The sequence below is a fragment of the Aegilops tauschii genome, chromosome 2, assembly GCF_002575655.3.
Source record: "Aegilops tauschii subsp. strangulata cultivar AL8/78 chromosome 2, Aet v6.0, whole genome shotgun sequence".
Classification (NCBI taxonomy): domain Eukaryota; kingdom Viridiplantae; phylum Streptophyta; class Magnoliopsida; order Poales; family Poaceae; genus Aegilops; species Aegilops tauschii.
This window is the reverse complement of record NC_053036.3, coordinates 549,389,774-549,412,382: the sequence shown is the minus strand read 5'-3', so window position 1 is coordinate 549,412,382 and position 22,609 is coordinate 549,389,774. Positions and strand designations below refer to the sequence as shown.

The 22,609-nt window shown below is 43.2% G+C and overlaps 1 protein-coding gene across 1 annotated transcript; it reads left to right on the top strand.

Annotated features, from left to right (window-relative positions):
• Positions 1-5,001: 5,001 nt before the first annotated feature.
• On the top strand, positions 5,002-5,644 carry LOC109737946 (putative lipid-transfer protein DIR1). The gene has a single exon (XM_020297062.4). The coding sequence runs from the start codon at positions 5,091-5,093 to the stop codon at positions 5,406-5,408; it is 318 nt and encodes a 105-aa protein (XP_020152651.1). The 5' UTR covers positions 5,002-5,090; the 3' UTR covers positions 5,409-5,644.
• The last annotated feature ends 16,965 nt before the right edge of the window (positions 5,645-22,609 follow it).

The following is a 22,609-nucleotide window of genomic DNA, read 5'->3' as shown; positions in this document are numbered from 1 at the left end:
TTCAGCATGCCACATATTCAATGTACATAGGTTTTGCACTTACTTAGAATTCATTTTTCAGTGTCGTTGAAACCACATACATCCTAGGGCTGAGAAGCATCAGGATTTGCGACTGCGCGGATTTCCATATATTAGCTTTCTACGAGAAGTAACCTTCCCAGGATGACCATGTGGAGATGGACTCCTTTAGGAATTTGCCATCCTAGTCAACTGTTCCTAGTGCATTTTGTTAACTAACATGTATCTAGAGTTGAATCGATGTCTCGAAGCGAAGAATGCTGAAGTGCTGCACTAATTAAAGCTCCTATGTCTTGGAGCGAGTCAGTCTGTTTCAGTGTGCTGTGTTGTGCAGATTGCCATTATCGTGTTTGAACAACAAAAATGTGGTGCCCCATTTCATGGAAAATTACTATAAACTATTGTGTTTCGAACACTACTGTCACCTCATTCACGTGGGAATTAAACTGATTCTACTAGTGTATTCGACATTCTACCATTGATCTTCTCCCAGTCTTTTACGACGTCAACCTGGACAAGACGTCAACTCTTTCTTTTTTTAGGGTGCAAGATTAAGACTTGGTTTCATACATTATGTGAAAGAAAATTGACACTGCTAAATTCATATTAAGAGCCTCCTTATTTCCAACAATTCTAAAAATGCAGAAATAGGAAGCTGGTAGAATTGCGATGTAAGTTGTTTGGTTGCATTGTAGAAAAAATACACATTCCAAAAGGACTAGGTGCATTGCATAGTTGTCATAAAAACAGGGAAGAATTACCACGAGATTAGTGTAATTTTTATTTGAAATTACATGTGAACTAGACCATAAAAAATCATATACAATTCTCAATCTTACATACCAACAAGCTCTACCCAAAAAATTCCTACGAAATAAAATCTTCCAAAATTGCTACAAAATTCTTCTAAATCATTGAGGCCCTTACATATATTTTTATTTATGGTTGATTTTGTATCTATGATGAATTATGAGCATTATAGAATTAAATTATAGTTAATGTCCATCTTTAGAAAAAACACACATCTTTAGTGTTATCCTGGACTGACAGAACACTTCTCATGCTTTTGAAATAGCATTTCAGTTCGTTCAATTCAGGAAGCATCGTACTAGAAAACTGAAACTAGTAAATGGACCGGTGCTAGAACGCTGGCAGGAAAGGCAGGACTTCTGATTTGCATCATCGAACACAACATCCAACGGAGGTAGTACTTGCTAGGCGGTTCTGATTTGGAGGTCAGATGATCCTCGGTGAGTTGCATGCTCTGGACAACCTCTATAATTTTGCTCCCACCACACGATATCTCCTCTCTAAGACGTGCTCCGGTTATTCCATCTGCTCAGCTTTCACATACGTGCATCTTAGTTTTTTTTTAGAAAAGGAGGATGACCCCCGGCCTCTGCATCTGGGCGATGCATACGGCCATTTTATTAATTATTCTCACAAGACCTTACAAAGCTATACAACAACAAGACTAAAGCCACCGTCTAAGCAACAACTGTCGCTACACCTATCCAATTGATGAAGGGGCGCAGATAGTCTGGGCCTAATACCAAACAGACATCGCAGCCAAACCTAAACATCTAAGACCTGAGGTCCCAACCAGGACGCCTGCCGGGTATGGGGCACCTACCAGTCCGGCGCACTCCTCAACCAGGACGTCTGCCGGGTATGAGGCCGCCGCAGCCACCTGCCACCAATCCATCTTCAGAGCTGTAATGTTGCATGTACCGTGCCAGGTCTCTCTACCATCGACGCCACCACGACGCCCGACGGCGTCGTCCTCCTGCGCGAGTCCATCCTCCCACAGCGAACTCCGAATCTGCACTGCGCCACGCCGTCAAGATCCGTTGCCATCAGTGTGTAGGATGAAGCACCGCTCCACCAAAGAATCCGTCCTCTGGTCCCTCGATCACGTGTGTACCTCCAAGAATGACGCCCCCAAGGGAGGAACGACACCAGAGCGCCGCCGTCATCCGATCATCCGATCTAGAGTTTCCCCCAAAGGTAGCAGAGAGTGGCCTTGAACTTCTCCGCGACGATGCCTTCAAGAAGGGAACGACGCAGATAGCGCCGCCACCGTCGGCCTTAGCAGACGCCGAAGGCAAGTTTTCACCCAGATCAGTTCGAAGGGATCCAACTCTCGTGCGAGGGCCGCCGTCACCACCAGCACCACCAGGCAGAACCCTGGAGTATCGGCAGATCAGCGAGCCGCCGGCACCACCACATCCAGATCGCCGGCCACGCTGGGCCGCCGCCATCCCCCGCGCCGTCCGGGTCAGAGACGGAGCCGCCGACCGCGCACAGGGAGCACCGCCGCCTGCACACGCCGGAGCGCCCGCCACCGCTTGCCGAGGGCCGCCGTCGCGCGCCCCGAGCGGACTCCCACGCACACCAGGGGAAACCACGAGCGTGCCTGCCGTCGCCCCCAAGCCCGCGCAGCCAACCACTGCCGCGATCCGCCCGCTCCAGATCCAGCGAGCCGTGGGAGAAGAGATCCCGCCGCCGCTGACGCCGACCGGGCTTTGCCCGTCGGCACACCCCAGCGGCGGCGAGGAGAGGTCGGGGGAGGGACGAGGACGCGGCAACACTAGGGTTCCCCCCGGTCGCCGCGCAGGGGCGATACGGGAGGAGACCAGTGTTCTTCTTTTATCCAGTGTTCTCGTGTTTGGCCGCTCAGGTTCAGCTTAAAAAATGGGGAAGAATTTCACTTCCCCGGCCTCTGCACCAACTAGGGATGCATACGGCCATTTTAGTATGAGTACCAAAATAAACATGGTCCTCAGAATTTTTTAAATTTTTTAAATGAGTATCAAGGCAGTGGCGATCTACAGGGTGGACAGGGCGGGCCGCGGCCCACCCTGGGATTTTGGTACGACCCATATATATACCATAGTCCATGAGAGATTAGGGGATGGGCCAGAAGGAAAGAAACTAAAGCCCAACAACCACAAGCTCGACTCGTTCGCACAGCCGTGGCCCGTGGACCGTGGTAGCCCGCACACTAGCTCCCCGTCCCCAAATCCCCTCGCAGCTGCTCTACGCTCCAGCCAATCTCGTTGCCCTGACTTGCTGCCTGGATCCATGCCTTGCCGGCGACTATGCCTGTCCCGCACCGGCCCGGTGCCACCGCGCCCAGCCTAGTCCGCACTCGGCAGTCGGCGCTCGGCGCTCGGTAGCCGGCGTTCTCCAGCTGCAGCAGGCCAGCCGTCACCCTCCCAGCACAATTTGAGGTACCTTTGATGAGATTTCTGCTCGTTCCCCAATTTCTGTTTACTCTTACTCATTGCTCGGCGTGCTTCCACCTGCCAGTACTGCTCATTATGGATTTAGGCTTGCTGTGCTCCTTTAGAAGTAAATTGTAACACAGTACTGCTGAATTCTGTCTAGGAATTTTACTACTTACTACTGAACTATTTCAGTTTGGGGCAAAAAAAAAATCAATGTGGCATCTTGAGCTGTAATTTCCAAGAATTTTACTAATTACTACCAAATTGTTTCAGTTTAGGTCAAAAAATTGATACATTGTTCTCATTTTTTGAATCAATAAATGTCATTGTCACATTGAAGAACAGAATGTCAATCATGATCACATGATTACATACATATATCAAATGTGGAAGAATGACCGCATGTAGGTAGTCTTTGAACTTTTCAAGGTATGCAGGATTCTTTTATGCAAAATTGAGACTTATTTGAGAAAAAAATTGATCAATTTATCTTGTGCTATTGGTAAATTAATTAGTACATTCGCAGTTGTAAAAAAAATATTAGGTTGGACCACCCTGGTTCAAAATCCTAGATCCGCCACTGTATCAAGGTATTATTTGATGAGTGGTTCCACCCCACACCAAACTTGATCCTCAATAAATGGGGAAAAACCCCTGTGCATCACCTGTCAATTCTAGAAACAAACATATCTTATTGGCATGAACAATAGACACTTCTCATTTAATTTGGAGTGCCGGTCGACGTCCCCGCCAAATATCTATGCCATGGAATGTTATCATGCTCCGCAAGACCTGGCTGAGCTCGTCTTCCACTCCCGCCACAATCTGTTTATGTGTTGTGTCTACCTGTTAACAGCACTACTGGATTAAGTCGGCAAAAGCTACCACCAGTCCAAGATCAAGCTGATTTCCTCTATGGTCTGAAGAAAATACCTCAAGCTACAGTTGGTGCATGCATGCATCTAGTTGCAGGGTGTAATGCTTCAAGCTAGCTAGCGGATGTCCTTGTCTAATTAATTGACCAGGAGCATGTGTTTTTTGTTTACTTTTCGAAGGGGAGGAAATGCAATGTACTATTATCTCAGTAATAGGTGCATATACATGACTCCTAAGGATTTTCCAAATTAAAAATGCCGAACATATAATATATTACCATAGGCCAAGATTGGTGTTTCTTTTTTATAGGTCATCTCGTTTCATTAACTATATATGAGCACATCACCCTCTTTTCGACAACAAAATATCTGTGAACACATGGTACAGGGCAAAACACTTGCTTAGCGCTAATGAAGTCATTCCTATAATACGGCAGCGGAACATATACCATAGAGATTTCGGTGGTTGTCTGAATCGATCGGTCGGTTAAACAGTTCAATTCTCAAGTGTTATCATGAGCCGTCTTTCTTTTGCAAAAAGTTTACTTTTTCGGAAGGCATGCAAAAAGCTTTGTGACTGGGCAAATCGAAGAATCGCTTTCTATGATAGTTTTGCGGCGTACACTACATTATAAAGATTTTCGCACTAATCTTTCAAAAGAAATCAGTAGTTTTACTTTGTTACATTTCTTTGTTGCCAACTATGGTAGTCGTTATCGTTCACAGTGGGTTCGAGTGCAGATTTTTCTTTCATGATAAGAAGATAGTGCTTCTGCATGTGGGCAGCACTTGGCGCCCCTAAGTTCTTGCTTGATGCATAATACACACTGCATGAACAAAGCGGCTGCCCCTATAAATAGAGCCATACACCAAACATTCATCTCACACATTCCCAAAGTAAAGCCTAGCTAAGACCAAAAATCTTCACGGGCAACCAACTAGATACAAAATAATAGAACAAACAGCCATGGCTAAGTCAAATGCATTGGCTGCAACACTGTTGCTTGTCATGGTGGTGTCCCTCGCCACACTAGAGGGTGTTCATGGCGTCTGCGGCATGTCGAATGATGAATTCAAGCTTTGCCAGCCCGCGGCGGCAGTGAATAACCCGACAGAGAGTCCGTCGGCTGAGTGTTGTGCTGCGCTTGGGAAGGCCAATCTATCATGCATTTGCCGCTACAAAGGCATCGCCGGCATATGGCTGAAAATGTACCACATCGACGCAAAGCGTGCCATGGCTCTGCCAGGCAAGTGCGGTCTCACCATGCCCAACAACTGCTCGTGATGATCGGATGTACTACCCATGAGCATCTAGGAGTCGGTTGCTCTACATATGCATCGACACTTATATATGGCTAAATAAGTTGAGGAGCACTTGAAAAAGCATTGTGCTACTCGGTCTTATTGTTGTTGTGTAATTTGAAAGTGTGATTATCCCATTAAGCTCTTGATAAAATAGTATATGCATGTTATACTAGAAGTGTAAGGATGCAAACGTGCCTTGCATGTTGTCCCGTGAAATTAATATCTTATATTGGAGTTGTTCGTGTCAAAAGGTTGCATATTTTCTATTGAACACCTAAATTTCGATCACAACTTCTTTTCCTATTGGCCACACCTAAATAAATCTATAATCAACTACCAAGACGACTGTGCATTTGTGCAGCTAGTTTTCTACATTGAGTTTGTGATTTTTGCATCTATGTGCACTAAAAGAAACTGCAATCAATGTTTAGATTGTCAAAACATCCACGTCCTATGGTGTCCAACGGACTGCCGCAGCACCTCTCTGGCTTCTAGAGAATCTCTAAGACGTAACTATGTATAAGAAAACATATAGCACAACAGATCGTTCAGAATTTAGAGGTGATCCCGGAAAGCATCCTACCAGGAACTAGTAAATGGACATGTGCTAGAATACAATCAGAAAAGGCAGGACTCCTGATTTGCATAATCAAACATAATGTCCACGCCAGCACAACTCACTACTTGCTAGGTAGTTCCAATTTGGAGGTCTGATAATCCTCGGTGAGGTGTGTGTGTGCTCTCGGGTCACTCTACAATTGCCCCTACCAAATGCAAGGGCTTTCTCAAATGTGGTCACCAAGAGGAACCACACTATGAACGTTGATTGATACAGGCAAAATTTATAATAGGGGAGCTACTTCGCTGAAGGAGGGGCACTCACAACAATACAAAAATGTCCATGTGCTTTATATGGCAGTGTTGAATTGCATGAAAACATCCATCACATGGTTGTTGCACCACACAATGTTTCTATTTAAGTGTGAGAAGAGTAGAGCAACAATCCGTAAAGAATCCTTTGTGTGTCGACCAAGGAGTAGAGCTTAGTCGTTGCTAGGTTCATTTCAGCATGCCACATATTCAGCAGACACACGTATTGTACTTGGTTTGAATTGCTTTTTGAGTGTCGTTGAAATCCACATGCATCCTAGGACTGGGAACCATCGGAATTTGCAACTGCACGAGCTGGGCTTTCTGCACGAAGTAACCTTGCCAAGATGGCCATGGGGAGATGGACTCTTTCGTGAATTTGACGCCATCATGCATTTTTTTAACTAGGCATGGATCTGCGGGCTGAAGATCTTGCGTCTTAGAGCAGTCAGACTATCTCTGTGTGTTGTGTCATGCAGATTGCCATTATCGTGTTTGAAGCACAAGAATGTGGTGTCCTGTTTTATGCAAAATTACTAGTAGTAAACTATTTCGTTTTGAACACTGATGTCACCACATTCACGTCAGAATTAAGCTCATTCTAGTGTATTTAGGATTCTACCCTTGATTTTCTCTCAAGATTACAATCTTCAACCGGTCAAGACTGCAACCCTTTTTTTTTGTGCAAGACTAACACTTGATTTCATAAATTGTGTGAAAGAATACTGAGACTGCTGATTTCATATTGAGGGCCTCCTTTCCTACGATTCTAAAAATGCAGAAATAGGGAGCCGGTAGAATTGTGATGTAAGTTGTTGGTTGCATTGTAGAAACAATACACATTCCTAAAGGGCCAGTTGCATTGCATAGTTGTCATAAGAATAGGGAATAATTACCACGATATTAGTGTACTTTTCTCTGAAATTGCATGCAAACTAGACCATAAAAAAATCATATGTAATTCTCAATCTTACATACTAACAAAAATTCCTATGAAATACTTCTAAATCATTGAGGCCCTTAAAATTCTTCCAAGATATTTTAGTACAATCTTCCAAACTTCTTCTAAATCATTGATGCCCTTAAAAATATTTTTCTTTATAGTACGTACTTTAAAAAAATACCATCATGCCTTTCGTTATGAAGAGGTATGGGATAATCACAGCCGTTGATATGTTTAGGGGGGTGTACTGAAGCAGAAGTGTCTTTAGAAAACATGCACGGCTTTAGCATTAACACTTTTCAGGCTTCTAGACAAATACTCCCTCTGTTTCAAAATAGATGACTCAACTTTGTTCTAAAGTTAGTACAAAATTGAGTCATCTATTTTGGAACGGAGGGAATAGATCCTGGAAGCATATAGCATTTCGGTTCGTTCAATTCAGGAAGCATTCTACCAGGATCTAGTAAATGGACCTGTGCTAGAACGCTAGCAGGAAAGGCAAGAATTGTGCTACTTGGTCTGAGCGTTGTGTGTTTTTTTTAGAAAAAGAGGATGACTCCCGGCCTCTGCATTTGGGTGATACATACGGCCACTTTATTAATTATTTTTATAAGACCTTACAAAGTCATACAACAGCAAGACTAAAGTCACCGTCTAAGCAACAAATGTCGCTACACCTATCCAATTGATGAAGGGGCGCAGATAGTCTGGGCCTAATACCAAACAGACATCGCAGCCAAACCTAAACATCTAAGACCTGAGGTCCCAACCAGGACGCCTGCCGGGTATGGGGCACCTACCAGTCGGGCGCACTCCTCAACCAGGACGCCTGCCGGGTATGAGGCCGCCGCAGCCACCTGCCACCAATCCATCTTCAGAGATGTACTGTTGCATGTACCGTGTCAGGTCTCTCTGCCATCGACGCCACCACGACGCCCGACAACGTCGTCCTCCTGCGCGAGTCCATCCTCCCACAGCAAACTCCGAATCTGCACTGCGCCACGCCGTCAAGATCCGTCGCCATTGTTAGGGAACGCAGTAATTTCAAAAAAATTCCTACGCACACGCAAGATCATGGTGATGCATAGCAACGAGAGGGGAGAGTGTTGTCCATGTACCCTCGTAGACCGACAGCAGAAGCGTTATCACAACGCGGTTGATGTAGTCGTACGTCTTCACGATCCGACCGATCAAGTACCGAACGCACGGCACCTCCGAGTTCTACACACGTTCAGCTCGATGACGTCCCTCGAACTCCGATCCAGCCGAGTGTTGAGGGAGATTTTCGTCAGCACGACGGCGTGGTGATGATGATGATGTTCCACCGACGCAGGGCTTCGCCTAAGCTCCGCAACGGTATTATCGAGGTGTAATATGGTGGAGGGGGGCACCGCACACGGCTAAGAGATCTCAAGGATCAATTGTTGTATCTCTGGGGTGCCCCCTGCCCTCGTATATAAAGGAGCAAGGGAGGAGGAGGCCGGCCCTAGGAGGGGGCGCACCAAGTGTGGAGTCCTACTAGGACTCCCTAGTCCTAGTAGGATTCCACCTCCCATATGGAATAGGAAAAGAGGAAGGGAAAAAGAGAAGGAAGGAAGGGGCGCCCCCCTTCCCTAGTCCAATTCGGACCAGACCAAGGGGAGGGGTGCGGCCACCCTTAGGCCCTTTTCCTTCTTTCCCGTATGGCCCAATAAGGCCCAATACGTATTCCCATAACTCTCCGGTACTCCGAAAAATAACCGAATCATTCGGAACCTTTCCGAAGTCCGAATATAGTCGTCCAATATATCGATCTTTACGTCTCGACCATTTCAAGACTCCTCGTCATGTCCCCGATCTCATCCGGAACTCCGAACTCCTTCGGTACATCAACATACATAAACTCATAATAAAACTGTCATCGCAACTTTAAGCGTGCGGACCCTACGGGTTCGAGAACTATGTAGACATGACCGAGACACGTCTCCGGTCAATAACCAATAGCGGGACCTGGATGCCCATATTGGCTCCCACATATTCTACGAAGATCTTTATCGGTCAGACCGCATAACAACATACGTTGTTCCCTTTGTCATCGGTATGTTACTTGCCCGAGATTCGATCGTCGGTATCTCGATACCTAGTTCAATCTCGTTACCGGCAAGTCTCTTTGCTCGTTCCGTAACACATCATCCCGCAACTAACTCATTAGTCACAATGCTTGCAAGGCTTATAGTGATGTGCATTACCGAGTGGGCCCAGAGATACCTCTCCGACAATTGGAGTGACAAATCCTAATCTCGAAATACGCCAACCCAACAAGTACCTTTGGAGACACCTGTAGAGCACCTTTATAATCACCCATTTACGTTGTGACGTTTGGTAGCACACAAAGTGTTCCTCCGGTAAACGGGAGTTGCATAATCTCATAGTCATAGGAACATGTATAAGTCATGAAGAAAGCAATAGCAACATACTAAACGATCGAGTGCTAAGCTAACGGAATGGGTCAAGTCAATCACGTCATTCTCCTAATGAGGTGATCTCGTTAATCAAATGACAACTTATGTCTATGGCTAGGAAACATAACCATCTTTGATTAACGAGCTAGTCAAGTAGAGGCATACTAGTGACACTCTGTTTGTCTATATATTCACACATGTATTATGTTTCCGGTTAATACAATTCTAGCATGAATAATAAACATTTATCATGATATAAGGAAATATATAATACTTTATTATTGCCTCTAGGTCATATTTCCTTCAGTCTCCCACTTGCACTAGAGTCAATAATCTAGTTCACATCGCCATGTGATTTAACATCAATAATTCACATCACCATGTGATTAACACCCATAGTTCACATCTCTATGTGACCAACACTCAAAGGGTTTGCTAGAGTCAATAATCTAGTTCACATAGCTATGTGATTAACACCCAAAGAGTACTAAGGTGTGATCATGTTTTGATTGTGAGATCATTTTAGTCAACGGGTTTGTTACATTCAGATCCGTAAGTATTTTGCAAATTTCTATGCCTACAATGCTCTGCACGGAGCTATTCTAGCTAATTGCTCCCACTTTCAATATGTATCTAGACTGAGACTTAGAGTCATCTAGATTTAGTGTCAAAACTTGCATTGACGTAACCCTTTACGACCAACCTTTTGTCACTTCCATAATCGAGAAACATATCCTTATTCCACCAAGGATAATTTTGACCGCCGTCCAGTGATCTACTATTGTACTCCCTTGCCAAAATCAGTGTAGAGTATACAATAGATCTGGTACACAGCATGGCATACTTTATAGAACCTATGGCCAAGGCATAGGGAATGACTTTCACTCTTTTTCTATCTTCTGCCGTGGTCGGGCTTTGAGTCTTACTCAATTTCACACCTTGTAACACAGGCAAGAACTCTTTCTTTGACTGTTCTATTTTGAACTACTTCAAAATCTTGTTAAGGTATGTACTCATGGAAAAACTCATCAAGCGTCTTCATCTATCTCTATAGATCTTGATGCTCAATATGTAAGCAGCTTCACCGAGGTCTTTCTTTGAAAATCTCCTTTATGCTTTGCAGAATAATTCTACATTATTTCCGATCAACAATATGTCACTTACATATACTTATCAGAAATGTTGTAGTGCTCCCACTCACTTTCTTGTAAATACAGGCTTCACCGCAAGTCTGTATAAAACTATATCCTTTGATCAACTTATCAAAGCGTATATTCCTACTCCGAGATGCTTGCACCAGTCCATAGATGGATCGCTGTAGCTTGCATATTTTGTTAGCACCTTTAGGATTGACAAAACCTTCTGGTTGCATCATATACAACTCTTCTTTAATAAATCCATTAAGGAATGCAGTTTTGTTTATCCATTTGCCAGATTTCATAAAATGCGACAATTGCTAACATGGATCGGACAGACTTAAGCATCGCTGCGAGTGAGACTCATCGTAGTCAACACCTTGAACTTTGTCAAAAACCTTTTTCCGACAAGTCTAGCTTTGTAGATAGTAACACTACTATCAGCGTCCGTTTTCCTCTTGAAGATCCATTTATTTTCTATGGCTTGCCGATCATCGGGCAAGTCAACCAAAGTCCACACTTTGTTCTCATACATGGATCTCATCTCAGATTTCATGGCCTCAAGCCATTTTGCGGAATCTGGGCTCCCCATCGCTTCTTCATAGTTCGTAGGTTTGTCATGGTCTAGTAACATAACCTCCAGAACAGGATTACCGTACCACTCTGGTGCGGATCTTACTCTGGTTGACCTACAAGGTTTAGTAACAACTTGATCTGAAGTTTCATGATCATCATCATTAACTTCCTCACTAATTGGTATAGGCGTCACAGGAACCGTTTCTTGTGATGAACTACTTTCCAATAAGGGAGCAGGTACAGTTACCTTATCAAGTTATACTTTCCTCCCACTCACTTCTTTTGAGAGAAACTCCTTCTCTAGAAAGGATCCATTCCTAGCAACGAATGTCTTGCCTTTGGATCTGTGATAGAAGGTGTACCCAACTGTCTCCTTTGGGTATCCTATGAAGATACATTTCTCCGATTTGGGTTTGAGCTTATTAGGATGAAACTTTTTCACATGAGCATCGCAACCCCAAACTTTAAGAAACGACAACTTTGGTTTCTTGCCAAACCACAGTTCATAAGGCGTCGTCTCAACGGATTTTGATGGTGCCCTATTTAACGTGAATGTAGCTATCTCTAATGCATATCCCCAAAACGATAATGGTAAATTGGTAAGAGACATCATAGATTGCACTATATCCAATAAAGTACGGTTATGACGTTCGGACACACCATTATGCTGTTGTGTTTCAGGTGGCGTGAGTAGTGAAACTATTTCACATTGTTTTAACTGAAGGCCAAACTCGTAACTAAAATACTCTTCTCCACGATCTGATCGTAGAAACTTTATTTTCTTGTTACGATGATTTTCAACTTCACTCTGAAATTCTTTGAACTTTTCAAATGTTTCAGACTTATGTTTCATTAAGTAGATATACCCATATCTGCTTAAATCATCTGTGAAGGTGAGAAAATAACGATATCCGCCACGAGCCTCAACATTCATCGGACCACATACATCTGTATGTATGATTTCCAACAAATCTGCTGCTCTCTCCATAGTTCCGGAGAACGGCGTTTTAGTCATCTTGCCCATGAGGCACGGTTCGCAAGCATCAAGTGATTCATAATCAAGTGATTCCAAAATCCCATCAGTATGGGGTTTCTTCATGCGCTTTACACTAATATGACCTAAACGGCAGTGCCACAAATAAGTTGCACTATCATTATTAACTTTGCATCTTTTGGCTTCAATATTATGAATATGTGTATCACTACGATCGAGATCCAACAAACCATTTTCGTTGGTGTGTATGACCATAGAAGGTTTTATTCATGTAAACAGAACAACAATTGTTCTCTATCTTAAATGAATAACCGTATTGCAAAAAACATGATCAAATCATATTCATGCTCAACGCAAACACCAAATAACACTTATTTAGTTTCAACACTAATCCCGAAAGTACAGGGAGTGTGCGATGATGATCATATCAATCTTGGAACTACTTCCAACACACATCGTCACCTCGCCTTTTACTAGTCTCTGTTTATTCTGCAACTCCCGTTTTCGAGTTACTACTCTTTAGCAACTGAACCAGTATCAATTACCGAGGGGTTGCTATAAACACTAGTAAAGTACACATCAATAATCTGTATATCAAATATACCTTTGTTCACTTTTACTAGTCTCTGTTTATTCTGCAACTCCCATTTCGAGTTACTACTCTTAGCAACTGAACCAGTATCAATTACCGAGGGGTTGCTATAAACACTAGTAAAGTACACATCAATAATCTGTATATCAAATATACCTTTGTTCACTTTGCCATCCTTCTTATCCACCAAATAGTTGGGGTAGTTCCGCTTCCAGTGACCAGTCCCTTTGCAGTAGAAGCACTTAGTCTCAGGCTTAGGACCAGACTTGGGCTTCTTCACTTGAGCAGCAACTTGCTTGTCGTTCTTCTTGAAGTTCCCCTTCTTCCCTTTGCCCTTTTTCTTGAAAATAGTGGTCTTGTTAACCATCAACACTTGATGTTTTTCTTGATTTCTACCTTCGTCGATTTCAGCATCACGAAGAGCTCGGGAATTACTTTCGTCATCCCTTGCATACTATAGTTCATCACGAAGTTCTACTAACTTGGTGATTGTGACTAGAGAATTCTGTCAATCACTATTTTATCTGGAAGATTAACTCCCACTTGATTCAAGCGATTGTAGTACCCAGACAATCTGAGCACATGCTCACTAGTTGAGCGATTCTCCTCCATCTTTTAGCTATAGAACTTGTTGGAGACTTCATATCTCTCAACTCGGGTATTTGCTTGAAATATTAACTTCAACTCCTGGAACATCTCATATGGTCCATGACGTTCAAAACGTCTTTGAAGTCCCAATTCTAAGCCGTTAAGCATGGTGCACTAAACTATCAAGTAGTCATCATATTGAGCTAGCCAAACGTTCATAACGTCTGCATCTGCTCCTGCAATAGGTCTGTCACCTAGCGGTGCATCAAGGACATAATTTTTCTGTGCAGCAATGAGGATAATCCTCAGATCACGGATCCAATCCGCATCTTTGCTACTAACATCTTTCAACATAATTTTCTCTAGGAACATATCAAAAATAAAACAGGGAAGCAACAACGCGAGCTATTGATATACAACATAATTTGCAAAATACTATCAGGACTAAGTTCATGATAAATTTAAGTTCAATTAATCATATTACTTAAGAACTCCCTCTTAGATAGACATCCCTCTAATCCTCTAAGTGATCACGTGATCCATATCAACTAAACCATGTCCGATCATCACGTGAGATGGAGTAGTTTCAACGGTGAACATCACTATGTTGATCATATCTACTATATGATTCACGCTCGACCTTTCGGTCTCCGTGTTCCGAGGCCATATCTGTTATATGCTAGGCTCGTCAAGTTTAACCTGAGTATTCCGCGTGTGCAACTGTTTTGCACCCGTTGTATTTGAACGTAGAGCCTATCACACCCGATCATCACGTGGTGTCTCAGCACGAAGAACTTTTGCAACGGTGCATACTCAGGGAGAACACTTATACTTTGATAATTTAGTGAAGGATCATCTTATAATGCTACCGTCAAACAAAGCAAGATAAGATGCATAAAGGATTAACATTACATGCAATCAATATAAGTGATATGATATGGCCATCATCATCTTGTGCTTGTGATCTCCATCTCCGAAGCACCGTGCTTGTGATCTCCATCTCCGAAGCACCGTCATGATCACCATCGTCACCGGCGCGACACCTTGATCTCCATCGTAGCATCGTTGTCGTCTCGCCAACTTATTGCTTTTACGACTATCGCTACCGCTTAGTGATAAAGTAAAACTATTACATGGCGATTGCATCTCATACAATAAAGCGACAACCATATGGCTCCTGCCAGTTGCCGATAACTCGGTTACAAAACATGATCATCTCATACAACACATTATATCACATCATGTCTTGACCATATCACATCACAACATGCCCTGCAAAAACAAGTTAGACGTCCTCTACTTTGTTGTTGCATATTTTACGTGGCTGCTACGGGCTTAGCAAGAACCGTTCTTACCTACGCATCAAAACCACAACGATAGTTTGTCAAGTTGGTGCTGTTTTAACCTTCGCAAGGACCGGGCGTAGCCACACTCGGTTCAACTAAAGTGAGAGAGACAGACACCCGCCGGTCACCTTTAAGCAACGAGTGCTCGCAACGGTGAAAGCAGTCAAGCGTACGCGTAATGTCGGTCCGGGCCGCTTCATCTCACAATACCGCTGAACCAAAGTATGACATGCTGGTAAGCAGTATGACTTATATCGCCCACAACTCACTTGTGTTCTACTCGTGCATAGCATCAACGCATAAAACCAGGCTCGGATACCACCTGTTAGGGAACGCAGTAATTTCAAAAAAATTCCTACGCACACGCAAGATCATGGTGATGCATAGCAACGAGAGGGGAGAGTATTGTCCATGTACCCTCGTAGACCGACAGCGGAAGCGTTATCACAACGCGGTTGATGTAGTCGTACGTCTTCACGATCCGACCGATCAAGTACCGAAGGCACGGCACCTCCGAGTTCTACACACGTTCAGCTCGATGACGTCCCTCGAACTCCGATCCAGCCGAGTGTTGAGGGAGATTTTCGTCAGCACGACGGCGTGGTGATGATGATGATGTTCCACCGACGCAGGGCTTCGCCTAAGCTCCGCAACGGTATTATCGAGGTGTAATATGGTGGAGGGGGGCACCGCACACGGCTAAGAGATCTCAAGGATCAATTGTTGTATCTCTGGGGTGCCCCCTGCCCTCGTATATAAAGGAGCAAGGGAGGAGGAGGCCGGCCCTAGGAGGGGGCGCACCAAGTGTGGAGTCCTACTAGGACTCCCTAGTCCTAGTAGGATTCCACCTCCCATATGGAATAGGAAAAGAGGAAGGGAAAAAGAGAAGGAAGGAAGGGGCGCCCCCCTTCCCTAGTCCAATTCGGACCAGACCAAGGGGAGGGGTGCGGCCACCCTTAGGCCCTTTTCCTTCTTTCCCGTATGGCCCAATAAGGCCCAATACGTATTCCCATAACTCTCCGGTACTCCGAAAAATAACCGAATCATTCGGAACCTTTCCGAAGTCCGAATATAGTCGTCCAATATATCGATCTTTACGTCTCGACCATTTCAAGACTCCTCGTCATGTCCCCGATCTCATCCGGAACTCCGAACTCGTTCGGTACATCAACATACATAAACTCATAATAAAACTGTCATCGTAACTTTAAGCGTGCGGACCCTACGGGTTCGAGAACTATGTAGACATGACCGAGACACGTCTCCGGTCAATAACCAATAGCGGGACCTGGATGCCCATATTGGCTCCCACATATTCTACGAAGATCTTTATCGGTCAGACCGCATAACAACATACGTTGTTCCCTTTGTCATCGGTATGTTACTTGCCCGAGATTCGATCGTCGGTATCTCGATACCTAGTTCAATCTCGTTACCGGCAAGTCTCTTTGCTCGTTCCGTAACACATCATCCCGCAACTAACTCATTAGTCACAATGCTTGCAAGGCTTATAGTGATGTGCATTACCGAGTGGGCCCAGAGATACCTCTCCGACAATTGGAGTGACAAATCCTAATCTCGAAATACGCCAACCCAACAAGTACCTTTGGAGACACCTGTAGAGCACCTTTATAATCACCCATTTACGTTGTGACGTTTGGTAGCACACAAAGTGTTCCTCCGGTAAACGGGAGTTGCATAATCTCATAGTCATAGGAACATGTATAAGTCATGAAGAAAGCAATAGCAACATACTAAACGATCGAGTGCTAAGCTAACGGAATGGGTCAAGTCAATCACGTCATTCTCCTAATGAGGTGATCTCGTTAATCAAATGACAACTTATGTCTATGGCTAGGAAACATAACCATCTTTGATTAACGAGCTAGTCAAGTAGAGGCATACTAGTGACACTCTGTTTGTCTATATATTCACACATGTATTATGTTTCCGGTTAATACAATTCTAGCATGAATAATAAACATTTATCATGATATAAGGAAATATATAATACTTTATTATTGCCTCTAGGTCATATTTCCTTCAGTCTCCCACTTGCACTAGAGTCAATAATCTAGTTCACATCGCCATGTGATTTAACATCAATAATTCACATCACCATGTGATTAACACCCATAGTTCACATCTCTATGTGACCAACACTCAAAGGGTTTGCTAGAGTCAATAATCTAGTTCACATAGCTATGTGATTAACACCCAAAGAGTACTAAGGTGTGATCATGTTTTGATTGTGAGATCATTTTAGTCAACGGGTTTGTTACATTCAGATCCGTAAGTATTTTGCAAATTTCTATGCCTACAATGCTCTGCACGGAGCTATTCTAGCTAATTGCTCCCACTTTCAATATGTATCTAGACTGAGACTTAGAGTCATCTAGATTTAGTGTCAAAACTTGCATTGACGTAACCCTTTACGACCAACCTTTTGTCACTTCCATAATCGAGAAACATATCCTTATTCCACCAAGGATAATTTTGACCGCCGTCCAGTGATCTACTATTGTACTCCCTTGCCAAAATCAGTGTAGAGTATACAATAGATCTGGTACACAGCATGGCATACTTTATAGAACCTATGGCCAAGGCATAGGGAATGACTTTCACTCTTTTTCTATCTTCTGCCGTGGTCGGGCTTTGAGTCTTACTCAATTTCACACCTTGTAACACAGGCAAGAACTCTTTCTTTGACTGTTCTATTTTGAACTACTTCAAAATCTTGTTAAGGTATGTACTCATGGAAAAACTCATCAAGCGTCTTCATCTATCTCTATAGATCTTGATGCTCAATATGTAAGCAGCTTCACCGAGGTCTTTCTTTGAAAATCTCCTTTATGCTTTGCAGAATAATTCTACATTATTTCCGATCAACAATATGTCACTTACATATACTTATCAGAAATGTTGTAGTGCTCCCACTCACTTTCTTGTAAATACAGGCTTCACCGCAAGTCTGTATAAAACTATATCCTTTGATCAACTTATCAAAGCGTATATTCCTACTCCGAGATGCTTGCACCAGTCCATAGATGGATCGCTGTAGCTTGCATATTTTGTTAGCACCTTTAGGATTGACAAAACCTTCTGGTTGCATCATATACAACTCTTCTTTAATAAATCCATTAAGGAATGCAGTTTTGTTTATCCATTTGCCAGATTTCATAAAATGCGACAATTGCTAACATGGATCGGACAGACTTAAGCATCGCTGCGAGTGAGACTCATCGTAGTCAACACCTTGAACTTTGTCAAAAACCTTTTTCCGACAAGTCTAGCTTTGTAGATAGTAACACTACTATCAGCGTCCGTTTTCCTCTTGAAGATCCATTTATTTTCTATGGCTTGCCGATCATCGGGCAAGTCAACCAAAGTCCACACTTTGTTCTCATACATGGATCTCATCTCAGATTTCATGGCCTCAAGCCATTTTGCGGAATCTGGGCTCCCCATCGCTTCTTCATAGTTCGTAGGTTTGTCATGGTCTAGTAACATAACCTCCAGAACAGGATTACCGTACCACTCTGGTGCGGATCTTACTCTGGTTGACCTACAAGGTTTAGTAACAACTTGATCTGAAGTTTCATGATCATCATCATTAACTTCCTCACTAATTGGTATAGGCGTCACAGGAACCGTTTCTTGTGATGAACTACTTTCCAATAAGGGAGCAGGTACAGTTACCTTATCAAGTTATACTTTCCTCCCACTCACTTCTTTTGAGAGAAACTCCTTCTCTAGAAAGGATCCATTCCTAGCAACGAATGTCTTGCCTTTGGATCTGTGATAGAAGGTGTACCCAACTGTCTCCTTTGGGTATCCTATGAAGATACATTTCTCCGATTTGGGTTTGAGCTTATTAGGATGAAACTTTTTCACATGAGCATCGCAACCCCAAACTTTAAGAAACGACAACTTTGGTTTCTTGCCAAACCACAGTTCATAAGGCGTCGTCTCAACGGATTTTGATGGTGCCCTATTTAACGTGAATGTAGCTATCTCTAATGCATATCCCCAAAACGATAATGGTAAATTGGTAAGAGACATCATAGATTGCACTATATCCAATAAAGTACGGTTATGACGTTCGGACACACCATTATGCTGTTGTGTTTCAGGTGGCGTGAGTAGTGAAACTATTTCACATTGTTTTAACTGAAGGCCAAACTCGTAACTAAAATACTCTTCTCCACGATCTGATCGTAGAAACTTTATTTTCTTGTTACGATGATTTTCAACTTCACTCTGAAATTCTTTGAACTTTTCAAATGTTTCAGACTTATGTTTCATTAAGTAGATATACCCATATCTGCTTAAATCATCTGTGAAGGTGAGAAAATAACGATATCCGCCACGAGCCTCAACATTCATCGGACCACATACATCTGTATGTATGATTTCCAACAAATCTGCTGCTCTCTCCATAGTTCCGGAGAACGGCGTTTTAGTCATCTTGCCCATGAGGCACGGTTCGCAAGCATCAAGTGATTCATAATCAAGTGATTCCAAAATCCCATCAGTATGGGGTTTCTTCATGCGCTTTACACTAATATGACCTAAACGGCAGTGCCACAAATAAGTTGCACTATCATTATTAACTTTGCATCTTTTGGCTTCAATATTATGAATATGTGTATCACTACGATCGAGATCCAACAAACCATTTTCGTTGGTGTGTATGACCATAGAAGGTTTTATTCATGTAAACAGAACAACAATTGTTCTCTATCTTAAATGAATAACCGTATTGCAAAAAACATGATCAAATCATATTCATGCTCAACGCAAACACCAAATAACACTTATTTAGTTTCAACACTAATCCCGAAAGTACAGGGAGTGTGCGATGATGATCATATCAATCTTGGAACTACTTCCAACACACATCGTCACCTCGCCTTTTACTAGTCTCTGTTTATTCTGCAACTCCCGTTTTCGAGTTACTACTCTTTAGCAACTGAACCAGTATCAATTACCGAGGGGTTGCTATAAACACTAGTAAAGTACACATCAATAATCTGTATATCAAATATACCTTTGTTCACTTTTACTAGTCTCTGTTTATTCTGCAACTCCCATTTCGAGTTACTACTCTTAGCAACTGAACCAGTATCAATTACCGAGGGGTTGCTATAAACACTAGTAAAGTACACATCAATAATCTGTATATCAAATATACCTTTGTTCACTTTGCCATCCTTCTTATCCACCAAATAGTTGGGGTAGTTCCGCTTCCAGTGACCAGTCCCTTTGCAGTAGAAGCACTTAGTCTCAGGCTTAGGACCAGACTTGGGCTTCTTCACTTGAGCAGCAACTTGCTTGTCGTTCTTCTTGAAGTTCCCCTTCTTCCCTTTGCCCTTTTTCTTGAAAATAGTGGTCTTGTTAACCATCAACACTTGATGTTTTTCTTGATTTCTACCTTCGTCGATTTCAGCATCACGAAGAGCTCGGGAATTACTTTCGTCATCCCTTGCATACTATAGTTCATCACGAAGTTCTACTAACTTGGTGATTGTGACTAGAGAATTCTGTCAATCACTATTTTATCTGGAAGATTAACTCCCACTTGATTCAAGCGATTGTAGTACCCAGACAATCTGAGCACATGCTCACTAGTTGAGCGATTCTCCTCCATCTTTTAGCTATAGAACTTGTTGGAGACTTCATATCTCTCAACTCGGGTATTTGCTTGAAATATTAACTTCAACTCCTGGAACATCTCATATGGTCCATGACGTTCAAAACGTCTTTGAAGTCCCAATTCTAAGCCGTTAAGCATGGTGCACTAAACTATCAAGTAGTCATCATATTGAGCTAGCCAAACGTTCATAACGTCTGCATCTGCTCCTGCAATAGGTCTGTCACCTAGCGGTGCATCAAGGACATAATTTTTCTGTGCAGCAATGAGGATAATCCTCAGATCACGGATCCAATCCGCATCTTTGCTACTAACATCTTTCAACATAATTTTCTCTAGGAACATATCAAAAATAAAACAGGGAAGCAACAACGCGAGCTATTGATATACAACATAATTTGCAAAATACTATCAGGACTAAGTTCATGATAAATTTAAGTTCAATTAATCATATTACTTAAGAACTCCCTCTTAGATAGACATCCCTCTAATCCTCTAAGTGATCACGTGATCCATATCAACTAAACCATGTCCGATCATCACGTGAGATGGAGTAGTTTCAACGGTGAACATCACTATGTTGATCATATCTACTATATGATTCACGCTCGACCTTTCGGTCTCCGTGTTCCGAGGCCATATCTGTTATATGCTAGGCTCGTCAAGTTTAACCTGAGTATTCCGCGTGTGCAACTGTTTTGCACCCGTTGTATTTGAACGTAGAGCCTATCACACCCGATCATCACGTGGTGTCTCAGCACGAAGAACTTTTGCAACGGTGCATACTCAGGGAGAACACTTATACTTTGATAATTTAGTGAAGGATCATCTTATAATGCTACCGTCAAACAAAGCAAGATAAGATGCATAAAGGATTAACATTACATGCAATCAATATAAGTGATATGATATGGCCATCATCATCTTGTGCTTGTGATCTCCATCTCCGAAGCACCGTGCTTGTGATCTCCATCTCCGAAGCACCGTCATGATCACCATCGTCACCGGCGCGACACCTTGATCTCCATCGTAGCATCGTTGTCGTCTCGCCAACTTATTGCTTTTACGACTATCGCTACCGCTTAGTGATAAAGTAAAACTATTACATGGCGATTGCATCTCATACAATAAAGCGACAACCATATGGCTCCTGCCAGTTGCCGATAACTCGGTTACAAAACATGATCATCTCATACAACACATTATATCACATCATGTCTTGACCATATCACATCACAACATGCCCTGCAAAAACAAGTTAGACGTCCTCTACTTTGTTGTTGCATATTTTACGTGGCTGCTACGGGCTTAGCAAGAACCGTTCTTACCTACGCATCAAAACCACAACGATAGTTTGTCAAGTTGGTGCTGTTTTAACCTTCGCAAGGACCGGGCGTAGCCACACTCGGTTCAACTAAAGTGAGAGAGACAGACACCCGCCGGTCACCTTTAAGCAACGAGTGCTCGCAACGGTGAAAGCAGTCAAGCGTACGCGTAATGTCGGTCCGGGCCGCTTCATCTCACAATACCGCTGAACCAAAGTATGACATGCTGGTAAGCAGTATGACTTATATCGCCCACAACTCACTTGTGTTCTACTCGTGCATAGCATCAACGCATAAAACCAGGCTCGGATACCACCTGTTAGGGAACGCAGTAATTTCAAAAAAATTCCTACGCACACGCAAGATCATGGTGATGCATAGCAACGAGAGGGGAGAGTGTTGTCCATGTACCCTCGTAGACCGACAGCGGAAGCGTTATCACAACGCGGTTGATGTAGTCGTACGTCTTCACGATCCGACCGATCAAGTACCGAACGCACGGCACCTCCGAGTTCTACACACGTTCAGCTCGATGACGTCCCTCGAACTCCGATCCAGCCGAGTGTTGAGGGAGATTTTCGTCAGCACGACGGCGTGGTGATGATGATGATGTTCCACCGACGCAGGGCTTCGCCTAAGCTCCGCAACGGTATTATCGAGGTGTAATATGGTGGAGGGGGGCACCGCACACGGCTAAGAGATCTCAAGGATCAATTG

Coding starts and splice junctions, on each gene's coding strand:
- LOC109737946 (XM_020297062.4), top strand. CDS start 5,091: ATGGCTAAGTCAAATGCATTGGCTGCAACACTGTTGCTTGTCATGGTG.